Raw genomic sequence first — 13,746 nt, forward strand, 5'->3', positions numbered from 1 at the left:
TAAAAGTATGTGCCCCCTTCCTACAGTAGACTCAGAGATGAGGTGAGGTGAGGTGAGGTGAGGTGAGGTGAGGTGAAATGGGGTTTAACGTCACGTTCAAGATGATTGCTCTTACATGTTGCTGCTTGTACTAGTCCAGACTAATGCCCCACTCAGATACAGTATACGACATCGAGCCAACCAGTCCTTGCCGAGTGCCAGACAGGGTAACAACAAGTACCATCTTTTAATGTATGTTGGTATCGAACCTCTGACCTTCCGCTCGCCGGGCGGACACTCTACCGTGAGACCATGGAGGGATGACAAAGTTCACACAATTTAATGGATAACAAGTTCTTTAATACACAACAATGGTGTAAGGCCCTGTACTGAAACATGCCATATTAGTACATTGAAGAACTTGTTATCCATAAAATGGGTCTACTTTAGAATGAGGAACGTATATACTCTAGGGAGAATTATAGTTTCTTCTTTCTCCTAAAGTAATTAATACTTACAACATTCTTATTATTTACACAGTGACTGATGATGTGATGTTTTATCTTTGGTGAAAATACATCACATAATTACTAAGTGGACTGACAAACCATTATCTCACATTCAAATCTATCCTGTAGCAATGTCACTAGCCATCAATATAAGGTTATGTATGTATGTTTGTTGTTTAACTTGCTCTCAGCAACATCCCAGCAATATCCCAGCTGCCTGTAAATAATTGGGTCTGAACCAGACAATCCAATGATTGATATTGTGAGCAATTATCCATTCTGTTGAGGGACCTACAATCCATCAAGTCACCAGTCCGACCATACGATTTTGGTCACTTCTTAGGCCACACTTTTTAAATTTTATGTTTCACTGATTTATTCCAGCTTTTCTACTTTGTTGTAAAAGAGGGTCTATATTACAAGCAGGAGACATATAATAAAAATAAATATTTTTATGTTTAAAATTTATTTCTTTTCCGGATGTTTTTTCAGTAGGGGCATTGGCCCCCCTGAAATGAAGAAAAAAAAGAAATGTGTGATAGGTTTCTGGGGACTTACTCCAACCAGATTCCCAATGGGTGATAGTTGGATGAATCTTGATTGAATGAGGTGAGGTGAGGTGAAATTGGGTTTAACGCTGCGTCCAAGATTATTGCACTTATATAGCGACGTGCATGCACATGTGTGTGTGTGTGGCTGCTTGTACTAGTCCGGACTGATGCCTATTTATAGTGCTAGCTCACTGAGATACCATGCCGCAGTTTAACATGAATACCCCACTCAGACACAGTATACTGATTCCGAGCCGACCAGTCCTTGTTTTAGCCCCTTAATGCCGAGCGCCAGACAGGGTAACAACAAGTACCATCTTTTAACTTCTTTTGGTATCACGTGGCCGGGGATCGAACCCCGGACCTTCCACTCTCCGGGCGGATGCTCTACCTCTAGACCACGGAGGCGGTCTTGATTCAATGAACAATCCAATCAACAAAAAACTAAAATCAAAATTCAAGTGACTTTATTCATTCACATCTATTAGGTTTTATTTTCTTGATATAAAATTGCATAGTGCAGATCGGCGGTCTGTAAAAATACCTTATGTCTACAATCTCAAATGTCAGAATGTATAGGTCGTATAATTAGTTATCTCCATAGTTTTAATTAACACTTACCGGTACACCATTGCATCAAAACATAAATATCAAGTCAATCATTATTGTAAATAACAGTGTGGCAACATCATTTGAGATCACATATTTTAACAAACAAGAAATTATGCCAAATCACCTTAGTGTACATAATTTAGCAATTACTTTTAAGAGAATAATGTATTCAAAACAACAAAAAATGATGAAAAATTACATAACATTAAAAATATCACATTGTTACTGTAATTCTTTTTCAAAAGGTTCATTTATAATTTTGAGAAAAGAAATCTTATAGAGAAATTATTTATGAAATTGAATAAATATTCTCCCTGAACATGTGATCTTACAACTGAAGTCTGACACAGACGTCTGGAGTATATGTTTCAACTCTAACCAACAGAGATAAATGTTGACATAAACTGAATAACACAACACAAGAGACAGACAGACACTTGGAATCCCGCCAAACTGCATAAAACCTACTTTATGTACAAATAATTTAAAATATTCCTAATCATTTCATAGCAATTATTTCTATGTACAATTCTTATATACAATTCAATATTTCACTGAACATAAAGTCATGCAACACATACTTCATGCTCACAACATGCCAATATTTTCAGACACCAGAATCTGCTTGAATCAATTCGTGAAAACTCATAATACAAAATAAAATAATAAAAATTATTCTCAGTGAAAGGAAGTCAAAGAAAAGGTAATTTCATGTTATAAGGAAGGATACCAACCCTTCCAATTATTTTGTATGCTACACATCTTCACAAGCTGACAAGACCCATTGTCATTAAAAGAAGAAGACCCATGTCATAACGATAACAATAAATACTGTTGAATAGTATATAAAATTTCTCTAAAACCTAAAACAGAACATTTTTTGTATGATTTGTAATAACCGAAGGGTCAGTGACTTAAATTAGACAGGGTAGAGATGTGATAACATTTCACTTACCGTACTGAACATATTTAGCACTCCACTATAAAAAGCAAACCTTTTTGAAACAGAAAAGATGCTATTATGAAGTGATTAGAGATTTCTATTCACTCTTGTGTTTATCATTTTGCTATTGTACTGATGTTGTTAGAATGTTAACTTGTAAAACAAATGATCCTCTTTAATAAGCACCACCTTTGAAACTGCATCCTTGGTTTAATGCAACGGCTACCGTGAACTGCATGTGCATCTATTTTCGTAATCACTGCATCATCTGGTGAAAGAAATGCCTGAAATCTTTGGTTCTCATTGTGCAGATACAAACCCTTATTTCTCAACCTCTGACAAAAATCATTTGCTACAAAATCAAAATTCAAAATGACAGTTGCAGAGGAACAGATTGGGGAAGTGCAGACTAATCCACTGAGGTTAAAATGACCTGATAACAAAATCTAAAATAACTTAATAGCACCAAACAACGACCTTCTCATAACTCATAGCACTTCAGATAGCCTTTGAAATTGACACCATAAGAAAACCGATATAATTTTGATTTTATGGTCACAAATTAACAATGCAAAAAATAGTAACGGTTGAGGGGATTAATTCCCAGTTGGTGACCAGGTGTATGAATAAAGAAAAGTTCACAAGATACAAGAAGAGAATTCTTCCAGAAAAGGTATGCTGATGATCACATAGAATAAATATTGACTGATGGCATTTCTGTGACCTTATTTTTCATAATCTTTTCAAAGACAAGAATCACAAGTCTAAAGCACTAAAGAACATAAACATGTAGCTTTCATCTCAAAGGTAAACATAATAATAATTATCCCTGACATATCACCATAATGTCAATATGTTGTTTCCCTGAAGCTGTTTTTCAGCAATATAACCTGTTCCCATTGAAAAATCAAATCAAATCAGTTAACCAAAAATTTGAAAGGCATCAAAATCAGCACAAAGTCTAAATTAAATGAATTCAGTAATTATTCAAACATAAATGCCACATCGGTATTTTGGCACATGGAAGTTGTGACAAGTAGTGTGAACAGGCATACAGTTACACTTGGTGCACAATGAACATTTCCTTCATGTCGAAGAAATCCTAAATCATCTGTCTTGTCATGGAACATGATTAGACCATTCTTGTACGACGTTTATTTGATGTGGCAGTAACTTCAGAATATCAATCTTCAATCAAATTTTCAAATTATCCCTATTTCCCACAATCAGCGACTGAGACAAGACTGAGGTAAGATGGAAGATAATTAAATGAAATTAAACTTGGAGATCGTGTAATTATGCTAATCAACTTCTGAAAACTGTCATCTGCAGAATCACACATGAAAGACAAGGGCAACACACAAGTCTATGTTGATTATTTCAATCTGGAATAATTTGAGTCCACTTCCTCATATATATTTGTCTGTGGTCTTGAGACTAATGGCTAGAACAGTTTACAGAATTCCACTTCGTCTAAAGGAAGTTATAGCTCCGAGGACCCCTGCTGATGCACCCTGGGTAAGCAGTTTCCTTGTAACATGTTTGTCACTGTTAGGTGATGTTGCTGCTGTTGCTCCTTCTGTTGTTGTCGTGGTGATGCCCCCACTGCTGGTCGGTGAGGATACAGTTGCCGTGTCGGATGATGAGGAATCTGAATCCTCGCTCTTCCCACCACCAAGGAAGCCATAGATAGAAAACCCTGTGTGTTTCAATTTGTCCAAGAATCCACCATCGGTCGGGGTTGATGCCAGACTCGAGGATGTCGTGGTTCCTTCATGCTGGGTTGATGGTGCCAAAGTTGTTGCCACTTCCAAAGCTGATTTTGCAGGTGAGTATGGTGTCTCGGTAACAATAGACTGCACACGGGATGGGAAGGAATGGTTGTAGGTCATGCCTGGCTTGCGCTCAACTGGCTTGGCGAGATCACGCTCGTGCAAGATGGCTGCCAGCCCAAGGGACATGCTATAGGTAGAAGTGTTGCTTCCCATTGAAGCCAATCTTCCTTTTGTTGCCGACATCACTGGAGTACTCGTTGATGGCCTCATGCTGGCTTGGCTGAAGGTGCTCTCAGTGCTAGAATCAAGTAATATTAAAGATCATATTTCAAGGCAAGTCAAGTAATATTTAAGATTATAATTCAAGGCGGGTCACGTAATATTGAAAATTATATTTCGAGGCAAGAAAAGATTCGCCCCCGTACATTGTTGTGAGACTGTTATTTTTGAGTGAAGAGATAAAAGGTTGGCAACAATTTGATCATTGAAAATAAAAAATAAAACCTGATTTCACAAAGTGAGTGAGTGAGTTTGGTTTAATGCTGGCTTGAACAGTATTCCTCCAGTTATATCACAGCATGTTTAGTTTAATGTTGGAGGAACCCCTGATGTGATGCAGGTCTTAGATGTTTACCACCTTTGTGAAACCCGCAAGCACCAGTATGGTGCTGACAAACCTAGAAACATAATCAGGGTGAACCGGGATTCAAACCCATGATCATAGATTTCTATCCCGCACAAGGGATGCAACTCTGCACAGCAAATCATAGCGCCAAAGACAACTGGGCCAACCGTGCCTCCGATTCCACAAAGAATATTTTCTCTGATCCCAAGAGTCTCCAGCAGCCTGTTCTGTGGTGAAATGTCTGTATATTTCTCCAGCTCACCTGGATGTTGGGGCCAGCATGAAGTAATCGTTGGGATTCTTCACCATGGAGTCGGTCAGTGTGAAGATGGTGGAGCTCTCCTCAAAGCGTCTGCTCGGACATTCAGAGATATCATCTGAAATTAACGATAAGCTCAACCTTAGCAGTGCAGACATGAATGACGCTTCACAGTACTTTGCAGCTTTCCCCAAAGTGATTGTAGAGCTACGACATACATGTTCATCAATACAATGTTATGCCATGTGTAGCACTAAGATCACTCTGTGGAAAGGGGCTGGTTCTACAGAAGGGGCCTGTTCTACGATGACCTTTACTCTATGTTAGAATATGGGAGTTATGATTTGAGGAATGGGAATTCTAGTCATTCTTGTTCCCATATATATAACACAATCACATTTCTGTTTATATAACTTAACTTATTTTAATTGACTATGGAAAGATCAGAACAATTTCTCTTCAGCATTTTTCAAATAAAAAGCTTAAATGGGCTTAAATTGGGGTCTATCTAAAGGGTAATTTGATGAGGCTTAAGAGCTCCAGCTAACTGATAAATCTTCTACTATTATGTGAGTATAGCAATAGTTGTAATCTGCAAACGTACCATCTTCCTCAAAGTCGCTGAGGGTGTACACTTCTTCCTGCAGGTCCAGGTTCCGCTCCCCCTTGATCTGCACCCCGGGGCGCTCCTCGAAGATGCCCCCAAGGTTGGGTGTCGCCAGCTGCTGCCACTGCCGCAGAGTCGCAGAACCTGGAACATACATTAGCATGAGTTGAGTGAATGTTGTTTTATGCTAAGTTTTGTCTTGGACCCAACAAAAGTATTTAGTTATTCGGCAAAGATAGCATATTGTTAAGTGGCAACCACACAAGTTTTCATGAAATATCAATACCCATTGATTAACACAAAAAAAATCCTTATCATAATCCTCAATGATTCTCATACAACTTTTGTCATAATGGGGGAGGCAAGAAATACTTGTTTCCTTCCATGACTTTGGGTAAGAATGTTCAGTTTTTTTAAAACAGAAATAATTTACCTTCATATCTTGAAGGACATAAAACAACCTGCTGATGAAAATGTTTCATATAACATTCTGCAACCAATAAGAAAAAGAGTTTGGCCTAAAGTAAGAATAATGAAAACTGCTTCTCACCTTCCAGGGGCTTGACAATCTGCAGTTTGTCAGGGATCTTGAAGTAGTTGGTGGAGGTGCTACCTGGGAAGGAGAGATAGGACAGACCACTGCCAGGGGATGGCACACTCTCAGGGGTGCGAGGCGTGGCACTGGAACACAACAAACACGTGACGTTTCAGGTGTACAAGGTTTACTATTTTGACATGTGTATGATTTGTCAGAAATGATTTTATTTTCAACATTAGGTGATTGCAGTGGCATGTGTCTCTCTCCCTCTCTCCCCACCCCCTCCTCACCAATGTGTCCCTGATCCATCCTACCCCATGTGTCTCCGCCCCGTCTACCATCTTGTGACCCCCCCCATCCTACCCCATGTGTCCCCGCCCCGTCTACCATCTTGTGACCCCCCCCATGTGTCCCCGCCCCGTCTACCATCTTGTGACCCCCCCCCCATCCTACCCCATGTGTCCCCGCCCCGTCTACCATCTTGTGACCCCCCCCATCCTACCCCATGTGTCCCCGCCCCGTCTACAATCTTGTGACCCCCCCCCCATCCTACCCCATGTGTCCCCGCCCCGTCTACCATCTTGTGACCCCCCCCCATCCTACCCCATGTGTCCCCGCCCCGTCTACCATCTTGTGACCACCCCCATCCTACCCAATGTGTCCCCGCCCCGTCTACCATCATGTATCTCCAGCCTGTCCTCCCTAATTTGTGCCCCCCCACCCCGTCTACTATACCAACATGTATCTCCAGCCTGTCCTCCCTAATTTGTGCCCCCACACCCCGTCTACTATACCAACATGTATCTCCAGCCTGTCCTCCCTCACGTGTCCCCCTCCTGTCCTCCCCCATGTGTCCCTGCCCCATCCTCACCTTGACTGGCTGTGTTTCCTCCTGTCTTCATCGTCCCGGTAGTCTCTCTCATTCAGCTCATTAGCTCGTCTCATGGCCAGACGTTTCAGGGATGTCTCCAGGTCATTAGAGCCTGGGATGCCAGGTCGACCCAGGTCAGGGTTGGACCTGAAAGAAGGTAGGTCGAAGTGACCATGCTGTTCTAACATGACTTATCATTAAGTTTGCTAACAATAGCAAGCCTATGGCTATGGTGATTTGACTTTCAACACAAACCATTCTTTTCGGTTCTTTTCTTGATAAACACAATTTTGAGATACCTCAAATTATGAAAAGGGACACTACATGCACCAATATATTTGCAAAATAAAGTGTGAGCTTGTTATTTAACCCCACATTCAGCAATAGTTCGGCTATATTATGGCAACCTATAACCAATCAAATATGGACCAGACAAACCAGTGATTGATATTCTAAGGAATGTCCCAGGGTACGATGACACACAATCGAACAAGTTCACAAGCCTGACCACCAGATCCATTTAGTCGCCTCAGAAGATAAGTACAGGATAGTAGTGGCCTATTCAAACATTCCTTCTATCACAATGTACTTCAAATATTCAACTAACCCATGCAGGCTGTCCAGATCGGCACTGTAGCCATCAGCGGACTCGGTTTCTGACATGTAGAAGGAGGCTCGCTTGGAGTTGGGCGCTGATGCGGAGTCACTCTCGGCTCCGCTAGGGCTGAGGGAGTTGGAGCCAGGGGACAAGCTGTTGGGGCTCTTCTTGCTGGCTTTCTTGGCTGCCTTGGCCGTCTCGAATATCTTCCAGTTGTGGGCTCTGGTAGGGTGGGTAATGTGTTATTCAGCATGTGTGACTGTCGATTATATCAGCAATGGCAACTACAGATTCTTCTTTGAGAGGCATTTAGAAGTTGGAGTAATAAGTATGGATAAGATATATGGATGAACAACTTCTTGATTACAATTAGGAGTGAAGTTTCTGGGTAGGTTCTAACACTGTTCCACCTGCTTGATAACATGTAACCTACACCAAAACGTTGCTCCTAATTGTGATAAAGAAGTTCTTCATCCACATATCTTATCCTTACTTAACTATCGATTCATTTTATAAATTATACACAATTTGTTTGCTCTAACAGATATTGGTGCATGATGCTGAAATTACTTATCAAAGGTTTTTGAGCCAGATTAATTACATACTTATTCAAACTACCACTGATTCTAGGATGAGATGGAATACAAGCCAGCATCTGCCACTTATCACAGAAAGGTTGGCCGATAATGAGAGGGTTTCGTGACTGGAGGATGCTACATACTTCCTCTCTGATGGGGAGAATCCCTTGGGGTAGTCCAGGTCACTCCTGAGAGACAGCTCCAGCTCGGAGGCCAGGGAGTCGGAGGGGACGTTGAGCAGGGAGCTGGACAGGTACTGGCGGCTCACCCCGGGGCGCTGCTTCCCTCGCAGGGTCTTCAGCTCCTCCTGGGCATCGGCCAGGACCTCCAGCAGCTCATCGTACTTGTCCTGGCGGTAACCGAGCTGCGGGAAACGAGGGACCAGTTGATGGTGGTGGCTTGTTACTATGGTTACATGGCAAACACAAAGCCGTCTTTTCCAGTTTATGATATCATATTATTCTGTAAACAATACTAGCAGAAATGTGGCAGACAGTTTCCTTTCAAACAAAAATTTTGCTTTTCTGTATTCAGCTGCACACTTAAAAGATCCAAGAAAAACAAAGTTGGTTAAAAAAGTCAGAAAAGTATTCCATTTCTGGTTTCTGCCCATATCATTTCAAACCCAGCTTCAACTCTGTTATTATTTTCTGGATTTTTAACAAAGAGCAGGTCACTCTGCAGGTCAAAACAACATGTACAAACTGCACATGACTCATGATGCCTCTCGTGTTGGTGCAGGTTGAGGGTGTGGGGAAATTTTTAAGGCCTTTCTGGCTTGAGTGCAGTTTAAACATCACAAGACTGAATAGCTGCAAAAAGGGCAATTTAATACCGAGGACAACTATGACTTTTCTCCAGAATACAAAGATTGTTAATGGCATGCATTTGAAACAAAACAGTCCCCCAAAAGCAGTGTCATTGTGTCATTTTAGGCCAAGCCAAAAGACCACAATAATATCGGAATGGTCCTTATATGAAGAAACATGTGCATGACATGACTTGTAAGGTGGTTACCTCTTTAGTGAGCTTGCGCTGGGACTCCTGTGAAGCCTGCAGGTGTTTGGACAGCTCCATGTTCTCTATGGTCAACTGCAGACACAAAACACACAGGCTAATACAGGACTTGCTGGTAACTTGGACATGACTGAACACATGATCAATACATCACTAAATTTGTAAAATTCAAAGCTGAATCTGAGATTGTCTCCCTTGCCCATAACTCAAAACGACAATGAAGTTGAAAGGTCACAATGAGCAATAGCTACTCTGTACTGCATCATGCACTGCAACAGAGTCTTGGTTCCTGTCTATACTTGCGCTGCATCATCTTTATGATGTGTACACAGGGATTCTTATTCTAGTGGATCTACTTCCACTGAATTACCACATTTTTCCTGACAATTCTTTTTTCAAAATCGTATATATATTTCCAAATTTCATAAAACTAAATAGATTGGATGCACCACAATTGATAATGTTTTTGTCTTGAATTCATAGATAATCTACACTAATGTCCAAACATTTTCTACACTGATGTGACTACACCTAAAACAGCCAACTGAGATAACTGCAATATTTACACAGGGTGTGCCGTTGTGAATACATGCAACAGTGTTTAACCAACTTACACATCGGACTCTCTTCTGCAGGTCGACAACCTGCGCCAACAGCGCTGTGATCTCCTCCTTCTGCCTGGCTGACTCCTCGGACTTCCGTGCACATTCCTCTGCGAAGGTTTCCACTTGCATGTTGACCTCCGCTGTAAGATCAATGGCCAAACAAGAATAAAACAGTTCTATAAACATGGGGCATTAGATGGTCCAAATTACCTACCTCCTAATGAGATATTCTCCATTATCTGTAAGTAAGACCTTTTCATCCTTGTGGCCTGTACGGCGATGTCATTTCACCAAACTCTTACACCAAGCATTGAGTACTCCTAGCTATTCTGCCATATATTCCCCATGGGCTCGGATCACCCATTCCTTATTCTAACTACATCTTGTGACAAGCAGCGAGTGCTGGTGAATTGTTCTGTCCCATGGACTGTGACCTGTGACACCAATCTCCATCTCAACTTAACTTCCAGAATATCAAACGGGCAGTTCTTAATGACCCCATGTCTGAGTCACTACCTAGATCCGATCACAAGTGAGCAACTTGGGCTTACAGCCACTTGGAACAGTTTTTCAGTTACATCATGGCATGTCAGTTCCATGTTGCAGTAAAGCCCGAAGTGATGCTGATCTTGCAGGTTTAACCTGCAGTGAAATGGTGGGTGTATGGTGCATGGTTCTATATGTTTACCCTGCGGTGAAATCCATGAGCAATGGTGTATAGTGCTATCAAACCAAGGAACATACACAGGGTAAATTTAGGATTGGAACCTATGATCACTGGTAAATTGCTGCAATTACTGACCGAGCTGGGAGAGACAGTCCTCCACAAGCTTCTTCTCCTTCTCCTCATAGTTGGCGGTCTCGGATCTCAGCTGGCTGCTCTGTAGGAACACAACAAGTCAGATAGAACATTAGAGATGCAGTGACAGCTGTCGTCACAGTATTAAAGCTATATACCGACATCTTGTGAGACATCAAGTCAAGACAAACCAGTGCTTGATAGTGTAAGCATGACATCTGGGCTATGACACAGAGACAACTTGGGTCAATACTAGTCCTAAGACATGTATTTCAATCTCCAAACGTGTCAGCTGATGTACTTTTTCCCCAGATATGCAGACAAATTAATACTTGTTAAAGTATGCTACAGTCATGAATGAAATGTAAACTAGCAACAGAATTACAGAAATATCCTTATGGTTTTATGCTGTCAGACACATCTTATGGCTACTTTCCAAGTGCATAATTTAAGATTTTATCATTAGATAAAATGTGAATCCAAAACTTAGGCCTCACCTCAACCTTGAGGTGAACATTTTCTTCCTCTAAGGAAGACACCTTCTTCTGCAGTGAGTCAATGTTAACCAGTTTGAGGTTGAAGCCTTTGCCTTCACTGAAATAAAGTTTATAAATTAAAATCAATCTATCAACTGTGTTAGTGAGGAAGTCCATATAAGTCATAAAACCGCAGCCTGTATGTGATTGAAACTGGACCTGGGAAATGGATAATTAAAGGAACAATGATCCATGTCATCTTGGCACAATGTAATCTTTTCTGAACCAGGATCCCAAAATTATGGGTACTGGAGACCTTGTCTACCCCAGATCCCCTCAAGGAGACAAGCATGGGGTACTGGGGACCTATTCTGTTTTAGATCCCCTCAAGGAGACAAGCATGGGGTACTGGGGACCTATTCTGTTCTAGATCCCCTCAAGGAGACAAGCATGGGGCACTGGTGACCTATTCTGTTCTGGATCCCCACAAGGAGACAAGCATGGGGCACTGGGGACCTATTCTGTTCTGGATCCCCTCAAGGAGACAAGCATGGGGCACTGGTGACCTATTCTGTTCTAGATCCCCTCAAGGAGACAAGCATGGGGCACTGGGGACCTATTCGGTTCTGGATCCCCTCAAGGAGACAAGCATGGGGCACTGGTGACCTATTCTGTTCTGGGTCCCCACAAGGAGACAAGCATGGGTACTGGGGACTATTCTACTCTTGGATCCCCATGATGGGGCAAACAAGGGGTACTGAGGGCATCCCCATCATGGTGGATGTATGGAACATACCTAGGTGTGCTTGCATCTGACTCTGCTTCATTGTCGTAATCTTGACAGTAAAACTTGAGGAGTTCATCTTTCATAGACACATCATGGCGGAGCTGGCTGACCTGGAGGGAGAACAGTAGTTTAATAAAATATCTTATTTCGTATCTATAAGATAACTGATGGATGATCCTACTGGAACCCAACAACAATGTGGTGGATGGTATGAGGACACTTTCAGCCAATGTGACCAACCAATCCGCACTTCTGAAAGACAGGAGATACACAGGACCTATCAGCCAAGGAATTACAATAAATGACTTTGGTTAGAAGTTAGTGAGAGAGTTGGTTTAACACAACTTGAAAAAGTATCTCTGCCCAAAGTGACCCGGGTCATACATGTTCATTGCTTCAGTAAAACCCACACGCAAGGACAAGCAAGGTGCTGACAAAACAAGGATCTGTACAAATCTGTGATTTAAATCTATGATCAGCAGATCCTGGCACAGCTAAAGGACAAAACTTCACAAGGAACTGCAGTGCCTATTTATGACATGGCCATCACTTATTAGAGAGTGAGTGAGTGAGTTGGGTTTAACGCCGCTTTTAACAGTATTCCAGTTAATGTGGGAGGAAAGCCTGAAGTGATGCAGGTCTCAGACATTTGCCACTTTGGTGAAACCCACGAGCATGGGTAGGGTGCTGACAAACCTACAAACATAATCGGGGCAATTTGGGATTTGAACCCAAGATCATAGGTTTCTGGCGTGCCTAAGGGACACAACTTTGCATAGTGAATTGTGGTGCCTTAGCAACTGGGCCCCCAAATGTGAAAAGGAAGTGAAGGCATGAGTTTACAACATCCGACCACCACAACATCTCTAGCCAGCAGGACAGACACAGTATACATTACCTTGTCATTAGTTGAAGAAAGCTGGTCTTCAAGAAAATCACTACGCTCTGTCAAATCTTTATTCTTTTCAAGAAGGGTCTGTCCAATTTTGGCTGCAAGTTCTAAGTCACGCTCTTTCTGTTGAAAACAACAAAATGTATGATAATACCCACATGACTTCTCCACACTAGCAAGTACATGTCGTGCATATAAATCAATCAGGTTTACCTCAATCAATCTTTTGACAGATGTTCCCTTGAGTGAGTGAGTGAGTGAGTGAGTGAGTGAGTGAGTGAGTGAGTGAGTGAGTGAGTGAGTGAGTGAGTGAGTGAGTGAGTGAGTGAGTGAGTGAGTGAGTGAGTGAGTGAGTGAGTATGGTTTACGCAACTTTTAGCAATATTCCAGCAATATCATGGCGGGGGACACCAGAAATGTGCTTCACACATTGTACCCATGTCAGGAATCAAACCTGCGTCTTCGGCATGAGGAGCGACCACCCAATGTTCCCTTGAGCATACTGAGATTAACCACACAATATTGGGCCACAACGATTACTATACTTAGACATAAATATTATCATTTCTGTATCTTAACAACTCATATCAATTTGTTATTCTTAATTGGACATATTTCCCAGCGGAACAAGATTTATCATGGGGCCCACCCATATAAAATTAAACTTTGCAAAGTATAGTTCTCATCGAAAATCAATGGACAGTTGCCTGTTAGTTTAAAAGATG

At 41.7% G+C, this 13,746-nt stretch overlaps 1 protein-coding gene across 9 annotated transcripts in view; it reads right to left on the reverse strand.

The window, feature by feature from the left end:
* Positions 1-1,491: 1,491 nt before the first annotated feature.
* The window catches only part of LOC124149855 (trafficking kinesin-binding protein 1-like), an 87,364-nt gene continuing 75,109 nt past the window's right edge, over positions 1,492-13,746 (reverse strand). For all 9 annotated transcript variants that reach the window (XM_046521669.2, XM_046521667.2, XM_046521670.2 and 6 more), the window contains 13 exons: positions 13,028-13,144; positions 12,139-12,239; positions 11,364-11,460; positions 10,870-10,948; positions 10,077-10,207; positions 9,463-9,537; positions 8,589-8,809; positions 7,877-8,089; positions 7,270-7,416; positions 6,411-6,541; positions 5,858-6,004; positions 5,257-5,371; positions 1,492-4,667 (listed from right to left, as the gene is read on the reverse strand). In XM_046521669.2, coding sequence (XP_046377625.1) covers positions 4,049-4,667; positions 5,257-5,371; positions 5,858-6,004; positions 6,411-6,541; positions 7,270-7,416; positions 7,877-8,089; positions 8,589-8,809; positions 9,463-9,537; positions 10,077-10,207; positions 10,870-10,948; positions 11,364-11,460; positions 12,139-12,239; positions 13,028-13,144 — 2,193 coding nt within the window. In that variant the 3' untranslated portion in view covers positions 1,492-4,048. The remainder of the gene's footprint in view (positions 4,668-5,256; positions 5,372-5,857; positions 6,005-6,410; positions 6,542-7,269; positions 7,417-7,876; positions 8,090-8,588; positions 8,810-9,462; positions 9,538-10,076; positions 10,208-10,869; positions 10,949-11,363; positions 11,461-12,138; positions 12,240-13,027; positions 13,145-13,746) is intronic.

The sequence above is a fragment of the Haliotis rufescens genome, unplaced genomic scaffold (assembly GCF_023055435.1).
Source record: "Haliotis rufescens isolate VD_foot unplaced genomic scaffold, xgHalRufe1.0.p SCAF_4, whole genome shotgun sequence".
NCBI lineage: Eukaryota > Metazoa > Mollusca > Gastropoda > Lepetellida > Haliotidae > Haliotis > Haliotis rufescens.